This window comes from Cynocephalus volans, chromosome 7 (assembly GCF_027409185.1).
Source record: "Cynocephalus volans isolate mCynVol1 chromosome 7, mCynVol1.pri, whole genome shotgun sequence".
Classification (NCBI taxonomy): domain Eukaryota; kingdom Metazoa; phylum Chordata; class Mammalia; order Dermoptera; family Cynocephalidae; genus Cynocephalus; species Cynocephalus volans.
In genome coordinates this window covers 1040016-1060378 of record NC_084466.1, presented here as the reverse complement: position 1 = coordinate 1060378, position 20363 = coordinate 1040016, and the positions used below count along the sequence as shown (strand labels likewise).

The window sequence follows — 20363 nt, the reverse complement described above, 5'->3', positions numbered from 1 at the left end:
CACCCTGGGGATGCCCTCAGGAGGTCATGGGAGGCCACTACTGACGATGGAGGCTGCTGTAAGCTGCTGCTGCTGAGGAAGCTGAGGACTGAGCTCATGTTGTCTGCCGATGGCTCCCAGGATCTTTCCCAATTACGTAGCATGGACCTGCATGTGAGGGGTCCATGCCTGACACGTGAGGGGTCTGGTGACCCAGCCTGGCATATGAGAGGTCTGTGACCCAGTCTGTATATGAAGGGTCTGTGGGCCCTAACCCCTAGCCTAGCCCAACACCCAGAATAACCTTTCTCTACACAACCAGGAAACCACCAAATCACCAACTCACTGTGGGCCTAGAGCCCCGCTGCCCCCCAGCCTGGCAATGCCCCCACTCAGCTCCTTCTGAATGAGGCGGGGGGGGGGGGTTTTGCGTCTAACTGGTAGACCTAAGCACCTCCCCGTCCCCTGCCCCGAAGCAAGCGCAGGTGGGATGTGGGATTCGGGCTCTGTGCAGAGAAGGCAGGATTTGCGTTGTGGGGAACTGTCAAATGGTGGGAAAATGTCCGAACCTTTGGGGCTCGCATGAAGGACGGGCGTCTGATACTTTGAGCACCTCTGGAATTTGAAATGCAGTCTGGTGCCTCTTCCTAATCACACAGAGCTCACAGGAGCAGCTGCTTGCTGTGCCTCCCTTGTCCTGTTTCCATCCTTCGTTTTTTGTCACGTGTGTGCCTGCTGCTGTTAGCAAAGCCCAAGAATTTCAAGAACTCCTCGTCTTGTTTTCCTGTCATTATTGACTGATGGAGCAATGGAACCCTGTCACTTATGGGTGCTTTTTCGGTTTGGGTTTTTATTTCAAAAGATTTGAAACATTCTCCTTCAGCTACAGAGTCACTGGTGGGGCGGCCACCCTTTCTGTCAAATTAGAGATTAAAATGTGATCCGTAGTGGTGTAGACCCTAAAGAGACAGCCGCCCTCCCAAGCACGTGCTTCTCTCTCTGGCACCGGCCTGACACGGCCGTGGCACTTCGATCTTCCAGCAGGAATTGCTTCCACACTTGCACAGGTCTGGGTATTCACAAATGGATCTTCTAATAGGTTCCTGTAGCTTCTAGTGAATTCCAAGCTGCCACCTGGGGTGTGTGGACTGAGCCGGGCCAGTTCTCTGTTGTCACAGGCGTGGCGAGCATTAGTGAGGCGTGCGTCGATTCCCGACAGAAACCCGTCGTGACCGGTGTGTAGAGGCTTCGTTTGAGCAGATGTAGAAGGATGTGAACAGGTGTGACCAGCCCCTCTCGTCTGCCGCACGCTGTACCTACCCCAGGCTCACAGACGCCCTGACGTGCACACGGGATCAAGCTTATACGCGCAGCAGCCTCGGACGGCCCCTTCAGCAAGAGCTTTTAAGTGCAGCTTCTACGTCAGAGGAGGCCTGTTTCACGGCTTATTTGACAGCGGTTTTTCTTCCAGGACAAGCGGTGCCTGGGCCATCCCAAACCCTCCGCAGTGGGCCCACCGCTCCCTGGGGCTGCCGAGGCGGCGTCCCCCTGCTCAGGGGTGCGGGGCACTGGGGACGGCCTTGTCACTCTGCGTCTCGGCAGCACGGGTGCCTCCCTGTGCCACACAGAGCCCGCTGCCTGCACGGGCTGCGACTGTCCTCAATGAAGATGTCCACGGTCTTGGGACCATGTGAACTTACACCTATTGCTACTGAATCCTCGTGGAGGCCACTGTCACTTCTCCCGTGTGCACAGAGCTGCAGAGTCGCTGGCGGGAAGTGGACGCCTCGCGGGGCTGCACTCGCTCCCGCCCCTTTTCTGGTCACTCTCCCGAGTGGCTCCTCTCCAGCCACCTGTGCCCCAGGTGAGGCCCACGCCCTCCACCTACCGCGGTCGCGCCCCCGCAGGCACATCAACCAGCAGAGCGAGGCAGTGTCCTGGGAAAGGCGCAGCTTTGCTTTTCCCAAGCACAGCCTGGGGGTCTCCTCCCCGCCAGGGTCTGGTCGCTGGAGGGGGCTGCAGCCCACTGGTGGGCTTGTCCCTCGGCTCATAGTGACTTTGCGGGAGGAGAGTCCTGTCTCCTTTTTGCAGCCCCTTCAAAGATGCAAGGAAGAGATGTGTGGTGAGAAACAAAATTTATTTCCTTTCTGGAAGGGATTTACAGCTGAATGAAGTTAGTAAGAATTCAAAGGAGAGAACACAACAAAATACACTCAGGGATCTTTTCTGACTCATCCATTTTAGAGTTCCTCATACACAAAGAACACAAACAAGGGAAATCTAAGAAATAGCTGTGATTGATAAATAATTAAAAGATCATAACTCAAATGGAAAAGACCCCTCATTAGAACAGTAAGGCAGTGATGCTGAATTTGTAAAATTCTGAGCAGTGACATGCGCTGATGGGGCGTCTTCATGACAACTGCGCTCTCCCGACTTCTACTGCAGGATGACCTCTGCGGCAGCCCCGACTGTGCGCATGCGTGAGTGGGCTCACCCACGTGGCTGCTTTGTTGGCAGCTACAGACACGTGGCCCACGGGTGAGACCGTGGACAGCAGGAGGAACCGTAAAGACCGCAGGGACGCGGGTCAATACACTACCCACAAATACGGGTCAAACACGTCAACCGAAAAGCTAAGATTCATGTCCTGTTTTTCTTTCCTTTCTTTGTGTTTTGCCTTTTTCCTTTGGGTTTTACCTAAAACACCTGCTAAGGGCGGTGAGCACACCATCCTGCTGCAATAGCCATTTCGACCAGGAGGGCTGTGGACCTCTTCTGTGGGGACGGCAGGCGTATTTGCAGTGTGGACTCTTCCATGAGCTACTTCTGAGCTCACAGACTTGCTTATGACGTGAACGGACACAAACCACTATCAGATCCTCATGAACGTCACCCGTAACTTTCCCTGTTCAGAGTTGCTCGGGCATTTGCAAGCCGAGGCAGCGCGACATCGAGCTGCGTTAGGTACATGGCGAGGACGGACGGGACGCGGCCCACTCTTCTTCTAGAGCTGTCATCTGGAGGACATTCTGATGATTTTTCCACCACTTAAAATAATACCACTCAACGCATTGCAACAAAGTCCACTGCTTCTTATTTTTTAAAGGGAACACCTAGTGAATTTAATATTTTTATCTCCTCCGTCTGTCATCACATTTCTTGCCAAACATTCTCTCAAATCCTGTGTGGAACAAAGAATAAGAACATAAATCAAGCAAAACAGAGCCACACCAGCTGTGGTGGGGACAGCCGCATGCAGGCGGCTCCATGAGGTGCTCCTGGAGGGAGCGGGTGACCTCAATGGGACCAAAAGGCCCTGGGTCCATCTCTGCATTTCCATCCCATGAGCCTCCAGGGTTTGGCAGCTCCAGGAAGCCAACCCCAGCTCCAGGCACAGGCTTCCTGCAACTCCTGGGCAGGGCACAGTGCACCGTGCAGCCCCACGTGCTCTGAGAGAAGGGACATCCATCCTCCCAGTGGAGTGGAGCCGCCACAGGGCAAGACTACTGCTGCCAGCTCCACGGTACCCTCACTACCAGGTGAGAGCGAAACGCAGTGGCCGAGGACCCTCCCAGCGCCCCCTCCCAGGACTGAGATGCCCCCAACACCGGACACGAGGGGGTGGCATCCTGCATTCAGCTAACTGTCACACACACCTACTGGTGCTGCCGAGAACCCAGCCAGGAGCTCTGCCCCCTTCACCCTCTGACGGCAGCTACGGGGACCGGCCCCTCCAGAGCATGGCACCCCGGGCGGTCCTACCGGGTGCTCGGATCTGCCTGTCTAATTTGCTGGATTTGAAATCAATAGCTGGATTGCAGACAGAGGATGGGAGGAAAGGCGAGCATTGCGGGCATGCGGGACCTCACGTGTCCTGCCTGGTCACCTGCCCTGGGACGAGGGGCCTCGCCACAGATGGACGCTCTTGCTAAGTGCCCTTTCAACTCTGAAATTAGAAAGCACCTTTCTCCAAACGGATGTTCAAGTCAGAACATAAAGGAGGTCACATGTGCACCAGAGAACCTTCTCCAGGACAAGCGCAGGGCTATTTTGGGAAACTGTCCCGTGGCCAAGGTAGTGAACATCAAAAATCTTCCAAAGCAGGAATTAATTTCTCGAGACAGGGACATCGCCAAACACAGTGTGCCAGGTGCCAGGGAGTCAGCCGCGTCAGTGCATGTGGAACCCAGCTGCACGGGGCTCGTAGAGGGTCCCAGAGCCTCACAGGTCAGGTTTCGAAGACCACGGGTGGCCTGGGAGACTGGACGCTGTCACAGAAAATGTTTATACTATGCCCAGATGTGGCCCTGTCATGTGAATGTATGTGCTTTGAACTAGACACACCGAGGGAGAAGCTTGGGACAAGCAGACCAGGAGCGAGACAGATGCGATCTCAAGGCAGCGTGGCAAGTAGAGACGTTGACCTCCTTCGTAACTCACGCGACGGTGGACAGTAGAGTACCCTCGGCGGGAGTGCGGTTTCTCAGTAACCGAAGCTGGGAGAGCGCAAGTCCTCAGGCAGCAGCAGGGGGGCGCCTCTGTGCTGCTGGGGACAGCGGGGCAGGTGGGAGGACACTGCTTTCGTTGTTAACGACAGGCACACGCTGATTGTGTGACCGTCATGCGGGCACCCACCCGGGGGGGCGTGGAGGGTCTGGTGGGTGCTTAACAAACGCTCCTGCGCACGCACCACAGCTCTGACTTTGGGCCCATGGATGGGGGGCGCCACGCGGGAGGCTGGCCCTGTGGGAGCAGCGTGGCCTCAGGGGCCCCAAGTGCCAGCTTCTCTGAAGGGTGACGAGACGGGCACACACCGAGGGCAGCACCAAGACGCTGGACGCTGAAGAGAACTCTGTCCTGCGGAGAGGCAGGAGCCCAGTCAGCTGCCCCGCGAGGGAAGGTGCACACAGAACGCAAGAGCCCGTGAAATCAGAGGGATCGGAGGTCTCAGCGCCCCTCGGGGAGCCTCCTGGCCGCAAGGAGGCCCCGCCTGTGGAACTCGATCCTTCCTAGATCGATTCATGTGGAGCTGAGAAAAGACGATGGAACACGTCTCTGCAGCACACGTCCAAAGACTTTTCCACGCAGGCAGGAGGAGCAGCCCAAACCCGAAGATGAGCAGTTGTCGAAGTTCTAGAAATGTTGCTGGTCCGGACATTGGGAGGGTCTTACTTTGGGAGTTCTAATGTGTCAGGGGCTTTGATGCTGGTTCGTCTGAAGGACAAATCAAAGGACCTCTGGTCACTGAAGCTTTGGGCTTTGTACTTTGCAAAGTGCACCACCTTCCTGTGCTCTTGTTCTGATGGGCTCCTCGCAGCCCTGGGGTCCCCCTCTGCCCTGGGGTGGTTTGGAAGCCCCTCCTGGGCCTGGGGCAGGAGGGTCTGGTGGCCCTCAGCATAGGGAGTGGGCACAGCAGAGCTGTTTCCTGGCTCCAGTGGGGAGGCCGCGGCGCTCTTGGCCGCGAGGGGCTGGCTTCCTTGGGGCAGGTGCTGGGTGCCAGCCTCCTGCCAGACACCGTCTCTGGTGGCTGGTCTGTTGAGCTTTCCACCCCTGCCAGCCATGGGCGCTCCTTTGCCTGTGCCACCAATAGGCTGCTCCCAGGCCTGGGGCACCATCTCATGGGCCTGGACCTGTCCTCGGGCCTGTCCCCCAGCAGCCAGGCCTTCTGGTCTCTCAGGGCTCCCTGCAGGTGCAGCCTGGCTCTCACTGGCCCGGGCACCATGTCCCCGAACTGAGCTCCTCACCAGCTGCACCCCCAGTGCTGGTGCTTGCTCCTGACCTCTGTCACCCTGCTGGCAGGAGCTCTTCATCTCTGCCCCCATCTTTTTGGCCCCTGCCAGATCCTGTGCTGACCGCTTCCGAGGCTCCTCTGTAGTAAGCAGCACGGCATTCTGGCCTGATGGTGCAGTCTTCCTCTTGCCAGAACCATCCAGCTCCTGGGTCTGCTGTGACCTCACAGGTCCTGAGATGGTCCTCTCTGGTCCGTGGTGAGTTCCCTGACCTCTCACGTTTGCCTGGGTTGGCCCACACTCTTGGGCAGCACTCCCCATGTGCTCTGCCTCGGGAGTGCCAGTCCGGAGCATAGCCCCCGTGCCAGCTGCAGGTGACCATCGGGGCTGGAGGGCAGGAAGCTCCCGCATCCGAGCTCTCTCCACCTGCCTGGCAGAAACCTCCACCGGTGGCACAGTGGGAAACGGATGAGTGAGCTCTGGGTCAAAAGGATGCCGTCTCTCTGGCTCGACGCGCTTTTTGACCTTCGCCTGTTGATGCACAGGAGGTGGCTGTGGCTTGCCCACGCCATGGCTCTGAGGTCCCACTGTGCTCTCGTCCTGTGGCGTGGGGTACGTGGAAGTTGGAATCTGGGACTTCGTGCAGTTACCCAGAGGACCTCCTGCCACAGCTGTGCTGCGGCCGCTTCTCACCGATGCGTCACTTTTGCTTGCTGCCAACGCGTTTGAGACGCAAAATCGGGGCTTGTCAAGCAGCAGGGCTGTGGTGACAGCTGCACCTGGGTGAGGGGCTGGGGACACTGGTGCTGAGGACAGATTGGGCCCCATGTCCTCAAGGATGCTCCTTTCTGCTGCTCTGCTCTTGTGCTTTGAGGATCCACGTGGTGCCAAGAGGTGGCAGAGGCTGGGTCCTGGCGGGGGACCCTCTCCTTCAAGGCTCCTTGTGTCAGCAGCGAGACAACGTGCTGGCGATGCTCTGTGTTCCTCTTCACCTGCGGTGTCCGGCTCCTCTGCCACACTGTTTCCAGGGTTGTGGGCACTACCTGGTGATGGCCTTGTGGGACTCCCTGACACGGCCATCACCCTGGAGGCTTTGACACTTGATTTGGGTTGTTCATCGAATGAGGACAGTCTGTTCTCGCCAAAACGATGGCTGGCGTTTTCCTCGGCCATCTGTCGTTGCCGAGTGGACTCCGTGGACAGCGGCCTTTTGGGTTCTTCCCGCTTGCACGGGACGTTCTTGCCCAGCTCAGTAAAACTCTCAGACCTGGCGCACCCCGTGGCTGGCGCCTGCCATGCCGGGGGTCCCGCTGGGCTCTTGTCGCTGGGAGACGGTCCTTGGCGACCTCCGGAGGCAGAGCTGGTGCTTCCTTCTGGAGGACTGGCCCCGGCCACGGGCGTGTCGGGTGAGGTGCCCGTGCTGTGCGCTGCCTCCTGCTGCCACCCCACCAGGCCCGCTCCCGCTCCCGCAGCGCTGCTGTGGTTCCCGATCTCGCTCACGTTCTCAGAGCTGCGACCGTTTTCCTTTCTGCCGGCAGAACCTTGAGGCTTTGGCGTCAGAAGGGTCTCTGGGATCCCACGACCAGCGCCAGAGGCGCCTCCCGGCAGTGTGGGACCTCGGCGAGCTTGTCGTCCTGGTGCAGGAGGGGCGTCGATTCGCCCGGGCACCTGGGCGGGCTGGCTCAGCTTCGCTGGGGCGTGGGCGTCCCTCCTGTCCCCGGTCACAGCGGGAAGCACCGTCGGTGCATTTTCAATCACACTCTCTCCTCCACAAGTACGAGAATGTTGGTCTTCCCGACTCCCCGCACGTTGCGGAGTGGCGGCAGCTGCTGGCATTTCATGGACGACTGGCAGCTGGACAGTTACCTGTGGAGGCTCAATGGCTGACTGTGTTCGGCGAGTGGCCTGGGCAGCCGGCACGGGAAGTGGGGGGATATGTCCTGGTGCTTTCTGTTCTGGGAAATACTCCTGGCTAGCAAAGAGGGGCTCTGCTTCTGGGTCTGGGATTGCTCTTTGTGTCTCATCCTTCGAGCTGCAAACAGTCATGGTGACTTCGGGGGTGTCCCCTGTGCCATCACCCGTCCCCGGGGGCTGGGCGGCTCGTGCCTCCTTCACCTCCTGGATGCTGACTGTGGCACTCGCTGCCCTGGGGTCCACCGTCCTGGCACCTCCGGCTGGCCCCACTGGCCTGGGTGGGGCCACCACGGGCAGGCGGCCAAGAGAGGCTTGGCTTTCACAGGAAGCGCAGGAGGAGCCTGGCTCGGGGACATGCTCTGGCCCCGCAGAGGGGAACGTGGAGTTCAGAGCAGCATGGCGGTCCCCGTGCACCATTGCCGGGGGCCTTGGAGATGTCGAGGGCCTCAGCTGTCCTCTGGGCTCCTCCCCGGCTGGGCCCCCACCTGGTGTGCTGTTCCCACCAGGCTCCGTGTCCCCCACGCAGGGGGACACGCTGGTTTCTTTTCGGGGCCGCCACCTTGCATCCGCAGGGCTGATTTTAGCGCAGTGGGACAGCCGGCTCCCAGGGCCACCGACCGCGGTGGCGATGCTGAAGGCCGGCAGGGGCTCGGCCGTGCAGGCCACAAACCGCGCGGGGGGCGTCGTGACGCAGGTGCGGGCCGCGGTGGCCGCGTGGAGCGCGCGGAGCTCAGGCCTGTGCACGCGCCTCCCCCCGCGCGCCTGGGACTCGGCGCACAGCCCGCCGCTGCGCTCGGACTTGTCGCGCGGCCTGCACAGCGCCCAGCTCCCGCCCGCCAGCCTCGGCCGGACGCCCCCGGCGACTGGGGGCCGCGGCACCGGCGGCCTCCCCCGCGCCTCTCGCTCGGCCGCCTCCTTCTGCTCGGCGGCCAGGAACAGCTGCAGGATGCTCCTCACCGCGCTCTTCCCGGCCGCGTGGCGCCAGCGGGGCTGGTCGCGCGCGACGGGGCTGCCGGCCCTGTCCCCGCTCTTCGCCAGGAGCTTGCCGATGGTGGCGCTCACGAGGCCGCGGCCCGGCCCCGGCCTGTCCCGGGCGATCAGCCGGCCCACCTCCCGCGCCCTCCTGAGCCGCGGCTCGCGGCCGGCGCCCAGGAACTTGGCGCGCAGGAGCTGGAAGCGCGTGGGCCGCCGCGGGTCGCCCCGGGGCTGGGGCTCGGGCGGGCGGCGCTCCCGGCCCTGCCCGGCCTGGCCCTGGCCGGCCACGTAGAGCAGCAGGCTGCCCAGGATGGCGCGGGCGGCCGCGCCGCAGGTCGTCCTGCCCATCTTCCGCCTCAGGGCCTGCGCGTCCACGGGCGTCCTGCCGCCGCCCGTCTCGCTGCTCTGTGGGCTGTAGGGAGAAAACCAGCTGTCACATGCTGTGTCACCATTCTCCCAGGACGACTGCCCAGGACATTTGCTATGGGGGAGCACACTTTTGAAGTCCCCTACAGTCCAGCAGGAAGAAGGAAGGTTGGGTGCCGTGGGGCCGGGACTCTGCACTGGCCCTGCTGCTGCTACCTCCGGGTGTCAGGCCACCATTTCCGTTTGCTGTTAAACAGCAGGGACGTCCGACCCTCTTCCCTCTTGGGTGTTTGGAAAAGTTCATGTTCCATAGCTTTGGGAAAGCACTTTGCATATGTCGGGTATGTTTAAAATTTAAAAACGGACCCATTGTGCTTGAATAAGTAGGGAAAAGCAGGGAGAAAAACGTCAGTAGGCCGTGTGGCCTGTGCACGCCTCCAGCTTTCCGTGCAAAAGACAAGAGTGACACTGCAGTCACTCCACCATGACCCTAGGGCCAGAGCCCGAGCAGGGACTCTGGAGGCGGCGCAAACTGCAGGGGCCTGGGCATGCGGGAGAGGGGCGGGCAGTCCCTGCAGTGGGCGACCCCTGGGAGCAGGAGGGAGAGAGGAGGAAGAGAGTCGGGGGACCCAGCTGGGACCTGCCAGGCAAGGCCTCCTGAACCCCTTTGAAGTGGCTCCCCGAGAAGCCCTGGGGCCGGAGGTGGCCTGGAACCCCGCCCTGCAAGACCTGTCTGTGGTGCCCGCCACCAATTCCTTCCCACCAGCCCAGCTTTCGAAGGAACCGGAACCCTGTCCTGCCCTGGGGGCCGGGGTCTCGGTTATTTGATGATGTTTTCTCAGCCCAGGGTCTGGGGTAGGAAGTTCTGCCCCTGAGCAGCCTCGACCACGCTGTCACAGCTGGAGGGTCCCTGGTTAGTGGGTAGGGCTGGGGACCACCCACAGCCTGTCCAGAATCTGAGTACAGTGGTTACACCTTTTAGTCATTCATTCATTCTACGGAGACAGAGATAGGACAGAGATTTAAGTACTGCGGGGAAAGTCCTCACAGGTCTCTTTATAATATTAAAAAACCAGACACATCCTAAATGTCTAACACTGGGGCTGCTTAAGTACAGGGCATGTTCTTATTTATGGAAAAATGTCTCCAGGCACAGACACGGCTGCTGAGGTGACGTTGAGTGAGAAATGCAAGCTACGAAGAGAGCTTTGACCCAGCTGTGTTTTCAAAAAGTCAAACAGACTGAAAACAGAACAAAGGAAATGCACAGACATGTTTTCTTTTTGTACTTTCCTTCATTTTTCCAGAAGGGAGAGTTCTGCTTTTAGAAGCCACATGCAAACATCCTTTTTAAAAGCTGTTAGTGTGTGCTGGTGTGGTGGGGGGTCACCACAGCCCTCCCCCCACCGGCTTTCCCCACATCATGTCACTTGGCCGTGTGAGCTGTGGCCACATGGTCCATCCAATACCTAGGACGGATCCTTTCGAGGAGCGAGAGTGCCATGGGCTTAACACAGAACCTCACCTTCCTCAGACCCCAAGACCCCTAATTCACCTGGTGCAGAAATTCACGCAGAAAGAGCACATCAGAACACCTTGTTAGAACCCAGATTTCAGGGCGGCATCACTAGCCTTCCTGATCTGGTTGTCTGGGGGGCTGGTCCAGGGACCCTACTCTGAGAACCACAGAGATGGAGATCTTTCCAGACCTCAGACAACCATGGATTTAGAGAACCAATGTGGTGGATCAGACACTTGAAAACAAAAGTGCAAAGCTGAACACCCTCCAAAGCCATAATGCGGTGAATTAGCATGGCCCAGGTGGGAATGACGACTGTGTAAAAATAACTAATCCAAGGAGCAGCTGCGCCTTCTCTGGCACCACGAACGCCATTGTTCTGACTAATCAGGACTTGACTGGGTCAGTCCCACCCAGGGCGGAGCTGCTCTGCGTCCTCATAGCTGGTAAACTGATCCTGGGGTTGGTCCCTGGGAGCTGCGCCGGCCAGTGGCCACCACGCTCCCTGGGACCCAGAGTGGACACACACAGTCCTGACCAGCGCCACGGGAGTCGGGAGAGACAGAGCAGCAGGTGGCCTCGGTGTCGCGGAACAGCCTCCCCTCGCGAAGGCAGCGCTCTCGCCACGCCGCCCGCGTGCTGGGCTTCACGGGTGGGCTGCCCTACCTGCTGCGCACACGGCGGCCTCAGGTACCTCCTCCCGTTACCATCAGGTTGCCCACGAGGGCTGCCCTGGGTCAAGGGAGCCCTCCTTGTCACCGAGGAGGCTTAACCTCCTGGGACATTGCCAGCAGGGCCGAGGCTGAGGGTCTCGTGGTCAGGGTGGAGGCGTCTCAAGTGCTTCCTGCAGAGCCCTCTACGCTCCTGCCAGCCTCTCAAGGGCAGGGGACGTTGGAGGTGCTGGGGTGCGAGGGGAGGCGGTGCCCAGCACAGCCGCGTTCATCGGTTGGGAGTTCTCAGGGTCCAGGTCTCTGAAATGAGGCGGGTGCCAGAAGACATGTCACCTTGGCCTGGTGGGACAGCTTTGCTGGTGGCATCTTTTCATTCCCAGAGGTGTGTAGGACACTGGGCTCCTTAGATTAGCATCCTGGGGCTGCCCCCAGCACCTGCCCAGACCTGAGCCTCTGGCCGGACATCTGGGGCCTCCCAGGCCCATTGCACGTGACCCTGCCCCTTCTCCCTGCCTCCCCCAGACACAGAAGTTGCCCTGGGTGCCCCCTGCCACCTCGGTCTACAGTCCTACGGCCCCCTGGGGATGCTCTGAGTCCATTCCTGTCTGCGTTGCTGCCCCAGCACCGGAAACACCCCCGCCCACTCCCCCCCCCCCCCCCCCCGCCCTACCTGCCACACCCCAGCCCTGCACCATCTGCCTCCAACAATCCAGGCTGAACCGCATTGTTTTCAGGATAGAGTCCAAGACACAAATCAAAATCAAAATCAAATAAAACAAAACACAGAAGAGAGCCCAAACTCCCGGTGCGTGGAGGCCCACGTGACCCGAGCCCCACTCTCTTCCCAGACCTGCCCCCTTTCCTGAAGACGCCATCCTCCCTGTGGAAGTCTCGGTGTCAGTGTCACTGGTTCAGGGACTCCTGCCCTGACCCCCACCTGGGTTAGGTCCTCTGCCTTCTGTACTTTTCTCTGAAGGCTTCGTCAAGGTCACAGTGACTGCTGTCCTGGGTTCCACCCCCCACCGTGAGTCTTTGCACAGTATCCCTAGCAGAGCTCAACACTTGTTGTCTAAATCCACACACGTGTGCTCAAGAGCCTGTACCTTAAGCGGTGAGCTCGTGTGCTCTCTGGCCCTGTGCTGTCGTTCACTTTACTGACGTCGCCTCTTGTGACCCTGTGTTTGTGGTGAAGGGACACAGCAGGGTAGACAGCCCATTCCATCAGCACTCACCCCCAAGCCGCCTGCTGCATGCAGCACGGCAGGTCATCCATGTCCGTCGTACCAGCTGGAGCCGCAGGGGTCACAGAAAACACGTGCCTCATTCTGCAGGCCGGGAGCGGAGACAGCCTCCCCGGTCAGAGGCGGGCACGAGCCCCCAAACCTTCCTGGCCACACGGTCTGTGCCCCGGGTCCCTGGTCACACTGCCTGTGCCCTGCTCCTTGGGCTATTTCAATCATTGAAATGACTTTGCCGGTGAGTCATTAAGACGTCTGAACTAACCACAGTGACTACATGCTTGAGGACATTCTGATCATCTGAGTAAAGGCCACAGGGCTCAGCCACACGACCTTGATACTCCTCTTCCCGTCTTCCTCGCTGACAGCTTCTGAGCCCCACAGTCTAAATAGAAGGATGAAAAACCGAGCTGGCATTACATTCCCGTCACCTCCCGTCTTGACAGGAGGGGTCCGGACGCGTGGAGGTTAAATGAAGCACAGCTTCTCAGTGGCACTGGTGTCAGCAGAGCCTGTTCAGGATGGACTTGCTGCATGTCCTTCTTAGGTTATGGGAGTCACAGCAGCTCTAAATGTAGTTTCACAACTCCAGCCAAAGCAGTCGTGCCACATCACAGTTGAGTTTGGGAACTGATGATAAACAAAGCTTAGCACTATCGACACTGTTCGGCAGCCAGCAGAGCTGCAGCCACCCAGAGAGCAGCACTGTCCCTTGCTCCAGCCAAGTCGCCTGGTAGAGGCTACAGCGGGCTTCTACCCAGTAGCCCCAAATGCTTTCATGATCATGTAAGAAATGCTTTCACTCGCAGAGACCAGGATACTTTTCTAAGATTTATAGGCTGAGGATTAGGACATTAGACCAGGACTCTACAGTTCTTTTTTGGGTGAGTGTCACCTGCCAAGGTGGCCTCACCCGTGAACCCGAAGCAGTCAGAGATGCTGCAGGGATCAGGACACGGCCACCTTCGGTGAGTCATCTGTGTTAACCACAACTCCTCAGACCTGGCCTGACTACTTGGTGGCCCTCTGCTCTCCTGCCCATCTCTTGGGCTGCCCTGCCCTTCTGTGTCACAACAGCCCTGGGTGCCCACCGTGCACAACCAGGCTGAGCTGGGGGCTGTCCTCCCGAGGGCACACGTGTGGCGGGCCTCCAGGCCGGGAGCCAGGTGTCACCATGTTCTCCCAGTGCCTTTGCAGTGCGCTCCAGCCACACGGCCATCTGTCAGTTGCTTGAGCCTGCCTAGCTGGTCCCCACTGCAGGGCCTCTGCACGAGCTGCTCCCCAGCTTAGCACATGCTGCCTCAGGTGTCACGTGGCATCATCAGGCCTCCTGCGGGCATGCCCTGAGCCCGCAGCTGCTCTCTGGCACACCTCCCAGTCACTCCTGTCGCTGCACTTCTTACTTTCAGAGATTCCAGGGCAATTTCAAATGAGGTATCTCTATTTTGTTGGTTCCCTGCAGGCGTGAAATGTGTCGTCTTGTCCCCCACTTTACCACCAGTGCATGCAGCGACATTGGCTACACGGGGCTGGCCCCCCACCTCCCCGGGTCTCTCTCCATGTTGGCGCAGTTTCCTATGAGCTCCAGCCTCCCACGCCTCGGTGGCCAGCTCGCGCCTGCCATGCGGTGCCTGTTGGCCTGGAACAGCCTCACACCCTCCCCGACGAGCTCCTATTCATCCCTCATGACCCAATTCAGACGCCTCCTCCTCATGGAGCCTCTTGCAGTGGCCCAGCTCCGTAAGTACCCCACGAGTGATCGCCCAGAGACTCTCTCTCTGTCCCCACAGGGGGTAAGAGCAAGGACCTCGAGCTCCCCGCAGCAAGTCACTGAACCGGGGAGGGCCTGGTGCACCTGTTGAGGTGAGGGCCCCTCACCCAGTCACGGTCTTCACTCGCCTGCCCGCCCCCCAGGCTTGGCGCTGGGGCTCCACAAATCCCCCTCATGTCCCAGCACCCGGCGCACAGCTGACCCGCGGGAAAATGCTCACTAAACCATTACTGAGTGAAGGGGTCCCCGCCCTCCGGGGTCAGGATTGCGATCAGGTTGCTCAGTGTCTGCTCCTCAAAGTGAAGCACGTCGCGTCCTGCACAGGCTTGCTGCTGGGCCTGCACGCCGGGGCTGCACGTGGCTGCAGCCCACCCATGCTGCTACCCACCGCCTGTGGCAGGCGGACGGGACTGAGCCTGTCCATGGCGTCCTTGAGGCACTGGCATGACCGTGGAGCTGGCCCAGGATGAGATGCAGCACGTTCCACCCAGGGGCCAATATGTACAGAGGGTGTGATAAACTTTCCTAACTTAGTTGTGCCAGTGACCCTGGCTAGCAGGAGAGGTCATCTGAAGGTACGAGGAGGCCAGAGGCAGTCCTCGCGTGGTGACGCACCCAGGCCTGCCTGGGCCCCAGTGCTGGGCACCACCGTGGCACATCCAGACAGGAGCAGGTCGGCCAGCCCTGTCCCCAAGGGGCAGCCCGGTCCCCTGGCCTGTCCCGAGGGGTCTATGGCAGCCACTGACTCTTGGTCTTCAGCACGGACTATCCGGCCAGCCTCCACTTCACTCCTCTCTGCCAACAGCGAGGCTGGGGCTGCCTAAGCCACCCGAGCCTGCTCTGCACGTCCTTAGGCAGGGAACACCCTAAGCCTCACATTCATAGAAGAGAAGCCGTCTCACAGATAAGCTCACGGCGGGTGTCTGCTGGCAGCCAGCACCACGACTGTCCAGCAGTCCCAGGGCCTCCTCAGAACCCATGTCTCAGCCTCAGCCACACCATGCGTGTCCCCACACTGACACATCACGTTTGTCCCACGGGCACTCAGATGCCCTTGGCCAGCAGGGCTTTATGACACGCGTCCTGGACCCTCTATTGGTGAGCGACCACACCGTCACGCCGTCCCTCTGCGGGGACTGCAACCGTCGTCTGTCCGGCCTCTCCTGTAGCCCAGCTCAGGACCTCCCGTCACGAGCTCTCGGGCGCCTGTGCCCGTCGGGTCGGACACTCCCCATCCTGGCTTCGTATCTGCCTGTGGAACTGTCTTATACGATTGTCACACTCGTGTTGCTCCCCCAGACCGTAAGGCTCCCAGGGCAGAGGGGGCCGCGTCTTGCCCGCTCCTACCCGGCACGCAGCTCCCGCTTGTCCCACGCGCGGACCGGCTGGCGCCTCCCGTTTTTACGGCTGCTTGTCACTGCGCCCGTTCCCCCTCCGGCTTGAGGACCGGGACAGTGAAGCTCCCGCTGGCCCGTCGCCCTGCCCCGGCCCCACGCCCGCCCCAGCTCACGGATGGAGGCCCCGGCTGCTCCTTCTGGGCCCCCCTAGACCCTCTGGTCAGTCGGGAGGGACAAGACGGAGACCCTCAGGTCAGGGGCCAGGGATAGCGGGGTGTGTGCCCGCCCCACGACCCGGCCGGGGCTGCTCCGCAGCGGCGGTGTCTGTTCTAGCGAGCTGTTGGCAGGCTCAGAGCCCCACACCAGGGTGGTGACCCGGGAAGTTTTAGCAAAAGACCTCTAACAGCCGACCTCTGTGGCCACCTGCCCAGGGCAGGCTGCTCGGGCCCAGGGACCTCGTGAGGGCACCAAGCAGCTGTTTGCCAAATTATCGTTATAAAAAGAGAGGCAATCTAGGTTCCTCAGTTACTTCCTTAACTAAGACAGGTTTCAAATACATAAAGCCTTTTAAGTTGAGGTTCCTGACATTTTACAAATAAATCTAACATTAGTTCTATGAATTAGAAAAATCTAACACCAAGAGCACTTTCTAAAAAGCCCAGAAGACCAGGGGCCAAATGGGCTCCAGGGGAGGCAGGCCCCGTGACTGTCACAGCGGTGAGTTGATAAGGCCAGCTGTGATATCGGCTGGGTGAGCCAGGCCCTGTGAATGTCACAGTGGTGAGTTGATACGGCCGGCTGTGACATCAGCTGCCGGTCACAGTTTGTGAGCATCACCTCAACAGTGTTGACAGTTGAAACCACACTAATGAATCACAGCCAGAGAAGCTGCATACAGCTGTCTCCCTTTATCCACAGTTTCACGTTCTGAGGTTTCAGCCACCTGTGGCCAACTGTAGTCCAAAAATATAAAATGGAAAATTCCAGAAAAAAACAATTTGTAAGTTTTAAACTGTGTGCCATTCTAAGCAGCACCAAGAAATCTTGTGCTGTCACGCTCCTGCCCTCCCCGGGCGTGAATCGTCCCCGCCGTAGACGCTGGCTGCCTGTTAGTCACTTAGAAGCCGCCTTGGTCATCACACAGAAAAAACAGCATTTGCTGTACAGGGTTTGGTGCCATCCGCAGTTTCAGGCAGCCACTAGGGGTCTCGGAACACAGCAGGTAAGAGGGGACGGTATGTGTTTTCCTGGAAATAAATCTGGCTGAAGACTGAAGGGCGGCCACCTGGGCCAGGACACCCCAACACGTTGCACCTGAGTCCCACATGTGTGGCCGTAGCTGGGACAGGTAAAGGGGTTTTATCTGTTACAGTTTAAGGTGCCCCCAAATTTCATGTGCTGGGAACATAATCCCCAAATTCATATGTTGGTGGCATGCAGGGGTGGGGCCTTTGGGAGGCAATCGGGATGAGACAAGGCCATCAGGGTGGCCCCACATCATGACGCAGCAGGGACCCTCCCCAGGTGCCAGCGCTGTGCCCTTGGACTTCCCAGCCTCCTGAACCACAAGCTGAATAAACGTCTTTTCTTTGTAAATTACCCAGTCTGTGGTATCTGTTACAGCAACAGAAAATGGACTGAGACACCATCCAACCCAGGCCGACGAGGCCCGGAGTGTCAGGCATCCTTCCAGGCCCTGAAATGTAAATGGCAGCAGACGGGGCTCGGAGGCTCCTGACAGTCACAGCCACTGCCTCCCACTCCCTCTCACCTGTGGCAGGTGCAGGGCTGGAGCACGTGGGAGCAGCAGGATGGTGAGCCCTGCGATGGGTGTGTGACACGAGTCATAGATTACAAAGGACAGCAATTGAACACTCTGGAAAATTCACAATTATAATACAAAATATAATACAGCATACTATGTTACAATAGAATGCCGTCGTGTTGGATAACAGCATTTTACCCAGGTTAAATTCCTCATTTGAATAAGAATACAGTGGTCACGTAAGAGCATGTGCCTGTCTGAGGAAGTTCACTCTGAAATATTCATGGAGAAAAGGCACAGTGTTTGCAGTTTATTCTCAAATGATTCAGAAGAAAAAAATGTGTGTGTGTATCTCTGTGTCTGCCTTATGTCTGTGGGTCTGTGTGTGTGTATCTGCCTTATGTCTGTGGATCTGAGTGTTAGTCTCTCTGTATCTGTGTGTGTCTTATGTCTGTGTGTCTGTGTGTCTTATGTCTATCTGTGTCTTATGTCTGTGTATCTGTGTCTTATGCCTGTGTATGTGTGTGTCTGTCTTATGTCTGTGTATCTGTCTTATGTCTGTGTTTCTGTATGTGTGTCTGTCTTATATCTGTGTATCTGTATCTGTATGTGTCTTATGTCTGTGTATCTGAGTGTCTGTCTTATGTCTGTGTATCTGTGTGTCTTATGTCTGTGTATGTGTGTCTTATGTCTGTGTTTCTGTATGTGTGTCTGTCTTATATCTGTGTCTCTGTGTATCTGTGTCTTATGTCTGTGGATCTGTATCTGTGTGTGTCTTATGTCTGTGTATCTGTGCGTGTGTCTGTCTTATGTCTGTGGATCTGTGCGTGTGTCTGTCTTATATCTGTGTATCTGTGTATCTGTGTCTTATGTCTGTGGATCTGTATCTGTGTCTTATGTCTGTGGATCTGTATCTGCGTGTGTCTTATGTCTGTGTATCTGTGCGTGTGTCTGTCCTATGCCTGTGTATCTGTGTGTGTGTCTGTCTTATGTCTGTGGATCTGTGCGTGTGTCTGTTTTATGTCTGTGGATCTGTGCGTGTGTCTGTCTTATATCTGTGTATCTGTGTATCTGTGTCTTATGTCTGTGGATCTGTATCTGTGTCTTATGTCTGTGGATCTGTATCTGTGTGTGTCTTATGTCTGTGGATCTGTGCGTGTGTCTGTCTTATGTCTGTGGATCTGTGCGTGTGTGTGTGAGAGAGAAAGAGAGAGAAAGAGGCAAACGGCCCAGTGTTAACAGCTGTGAAGCGAGGCTGGCCGGTTAGCACAGTTGGTTAGGGTGCAGCCTTAAAACACTGAGGTTACGGGTTCAGTTCCCTGTGCCAGCCAGCCGCCAAAACCAAACCAAAACAAAACAGTTGGTGAAGGGAATACGGAAGTTGTCGGGGCTGTTTTGGTACGTTTGGAAGTACTTAAACACAAAATAGAAAAGCCAGCAAGCACAGCCGTGTGTGACCGAGGGACCTGAGCCCTCTGGTGTTCCTGGTGTCTGGAGTGGGTGCTGTGTTAGGCTGGCTACGCTCCTGGCTGGCACAGCCAGGGTCGCCCTCAGGACACCTGCAGTAGCCACGAGACGTGCTCTGCCAGGTGTCTGCCCCATGAACAATGAGTGGTCATGGTCCTTGTCGCATCTGTCTCAGCATTTGTGCTGACAGTGGCCCCTGCTCAGTGACAGTGTTGACTCTTTCCCTGTGACATACTGAGTGTGCTGGTGAGTCATGTCTGTTTAATTGGAAACAGGTGGACACATCAGGGGTTTAACCAGAGGAGTTGCAGCCCCTACACACCTAAAAGTTATTTCCAACTTAAAGAAACAGTGGGAATGGAGTTTAATGATGGCGTTTTAAAAGCCCGGACATTGGGGTTAAACATCAGTTTGAGTATTCTCAATTTCATCAGGTGACATTCGGTTGACTTTTCTACCCACAGCCAAGACAGGTCCCTGCCAGCTGCAGTGGCAGCACGGCAGGTGACACTAGCACGGTTCCGTAAATGGCAGTGCTATGGTAGGGCCACTTGAGCCTTGTCAGACTTCTGAGTGGGCTTGTCCTATCTTGTCAAGTTTCCTAACCTCCCTGGATTGTTCCCTCCCATGATCAGAGAGTGACAACATCCGCCAAACTACCTTTTGTCTGGCTTTTGAATAAGAAAACATTAGAAAAAATGATTTTAAATATAAATACAAAATCTCTTAACTGAAGAGTTTGGGGAAATGAGTTCATTCATTTGGGGAAATGAATAAATCTTAATCAGCCTAAAGTCTAAAAACTCATCTTACTGAGAAGCACGTGACACACTTTCTGGGAAGGTGACTTCTGCTGGGGCCAGCTGATGGCCCTGCCACAGAAATCTCAGGGACATGCCTGTGTGCACATGTGGGAACACAGTGGTCACCAGAGTCCAGGTCTTTGCTGACTGGCACAACCTTTCTCAGAGGCACCCAGAGCACTCCATCCCAGGTCCCAGAATCAGACCTGGCGCCCCATGTCCTCAGACCACTGACAGAGGAAGTCTGTGACAGATGTAGGTGGAAAACAGGGGCGCAGCGGCCACACTTCTGGACCACACCCGCCTTTGAATCGCCCCTGCTTGCCAGCTAGGGACGAGAGGCAGTGACCCCAGCACTGGGTTTCCAGTGACTTGAATCACACAGTCTTCACCACCAAGGCTCCTGGAGAGGAGCCATGTGTGACAGTCCACACCTCACTGGATCTAAGGTGCTGTTAAAGTATGAGATGCCCCTTATGTCATGTCTCAGAGAAAGAAAAAGAAAAAACTCCACCAATTAAACCATGAGACACAATAAAGTACAGGATGCATCACAATTTCAGAAATACTAACTGCAAAAAATGCATCCTAGATGAAAAATGTCACCACTTGCTATTGGTAGAGATTAACCTCTTCTCAGAAGAGATGGGCAGCAGCATTCAGAGGTAACCCCATGGGATGGATGTTTAAGAGTGCCGTTTAAAAGCAGAAGCTTTCGGAGATACTTAAGGTTGTGTCTATGGGCCTCAGTGTGTGGTCATGGCACATGCACACTGGAATACCAGGCAGCAGTTGAAAACCCGAGGTAGATACGTGTTTGGCAATA

General features: G+C 57.4%; 1 protein-coding gene and 1 long non-coding RNA gene across 3 annotated transcripts; one reads left to right on the top strand and one right to left on the bottom strand.

Annotated features, from left to right (window-relative positions):
- Positions 1-2097: 2097 nt before the first annotated feature.
- LOC134381931 (collagen alpha-1(I) chain-like) lies at positions 2098-12782 on the bottom strand. Of its 2 annotated transcripts, none has more exons than XM_063101830.1 (2): positions 12389-12782; positions 2098-9012 (listed from the first exon to the last, which is right to left on the bottom strand). In XM_063101830.1, the coding sequence occupies exons 1-2, from the start codon at positions 12478-12480 to the stop codon at positions 5151-5153; spliced, it is 3954 nt and encodes a 1317-aa protein (XP_062957900.1). In that variant the 5' UTR covers positions 12481-12782; the 3' UTR covers positions 2098-5150. The 2 variants fall into 2 exon arrangements, with proteins under 2 accessions (XP_062957900.1, XP_062957899.1); XM_063101829.1 differs by lacking the exon at positions 12389-12782 and adding an exon at positions 12260-12381.
- Positions 10880-17101, top strand: LOC134381936 (uncharacterized). The gene is made up of 2 exons (XR_010024033.1): positions 10880-11175; positions 13857-17101. It is a non-coding gene; the product is annotated as an uncharacterized LOC134381936 (long non-coding RNA).
- The last annotated feature ends 3262 nt before the right edge of the window (positions 17102-20363 follow it).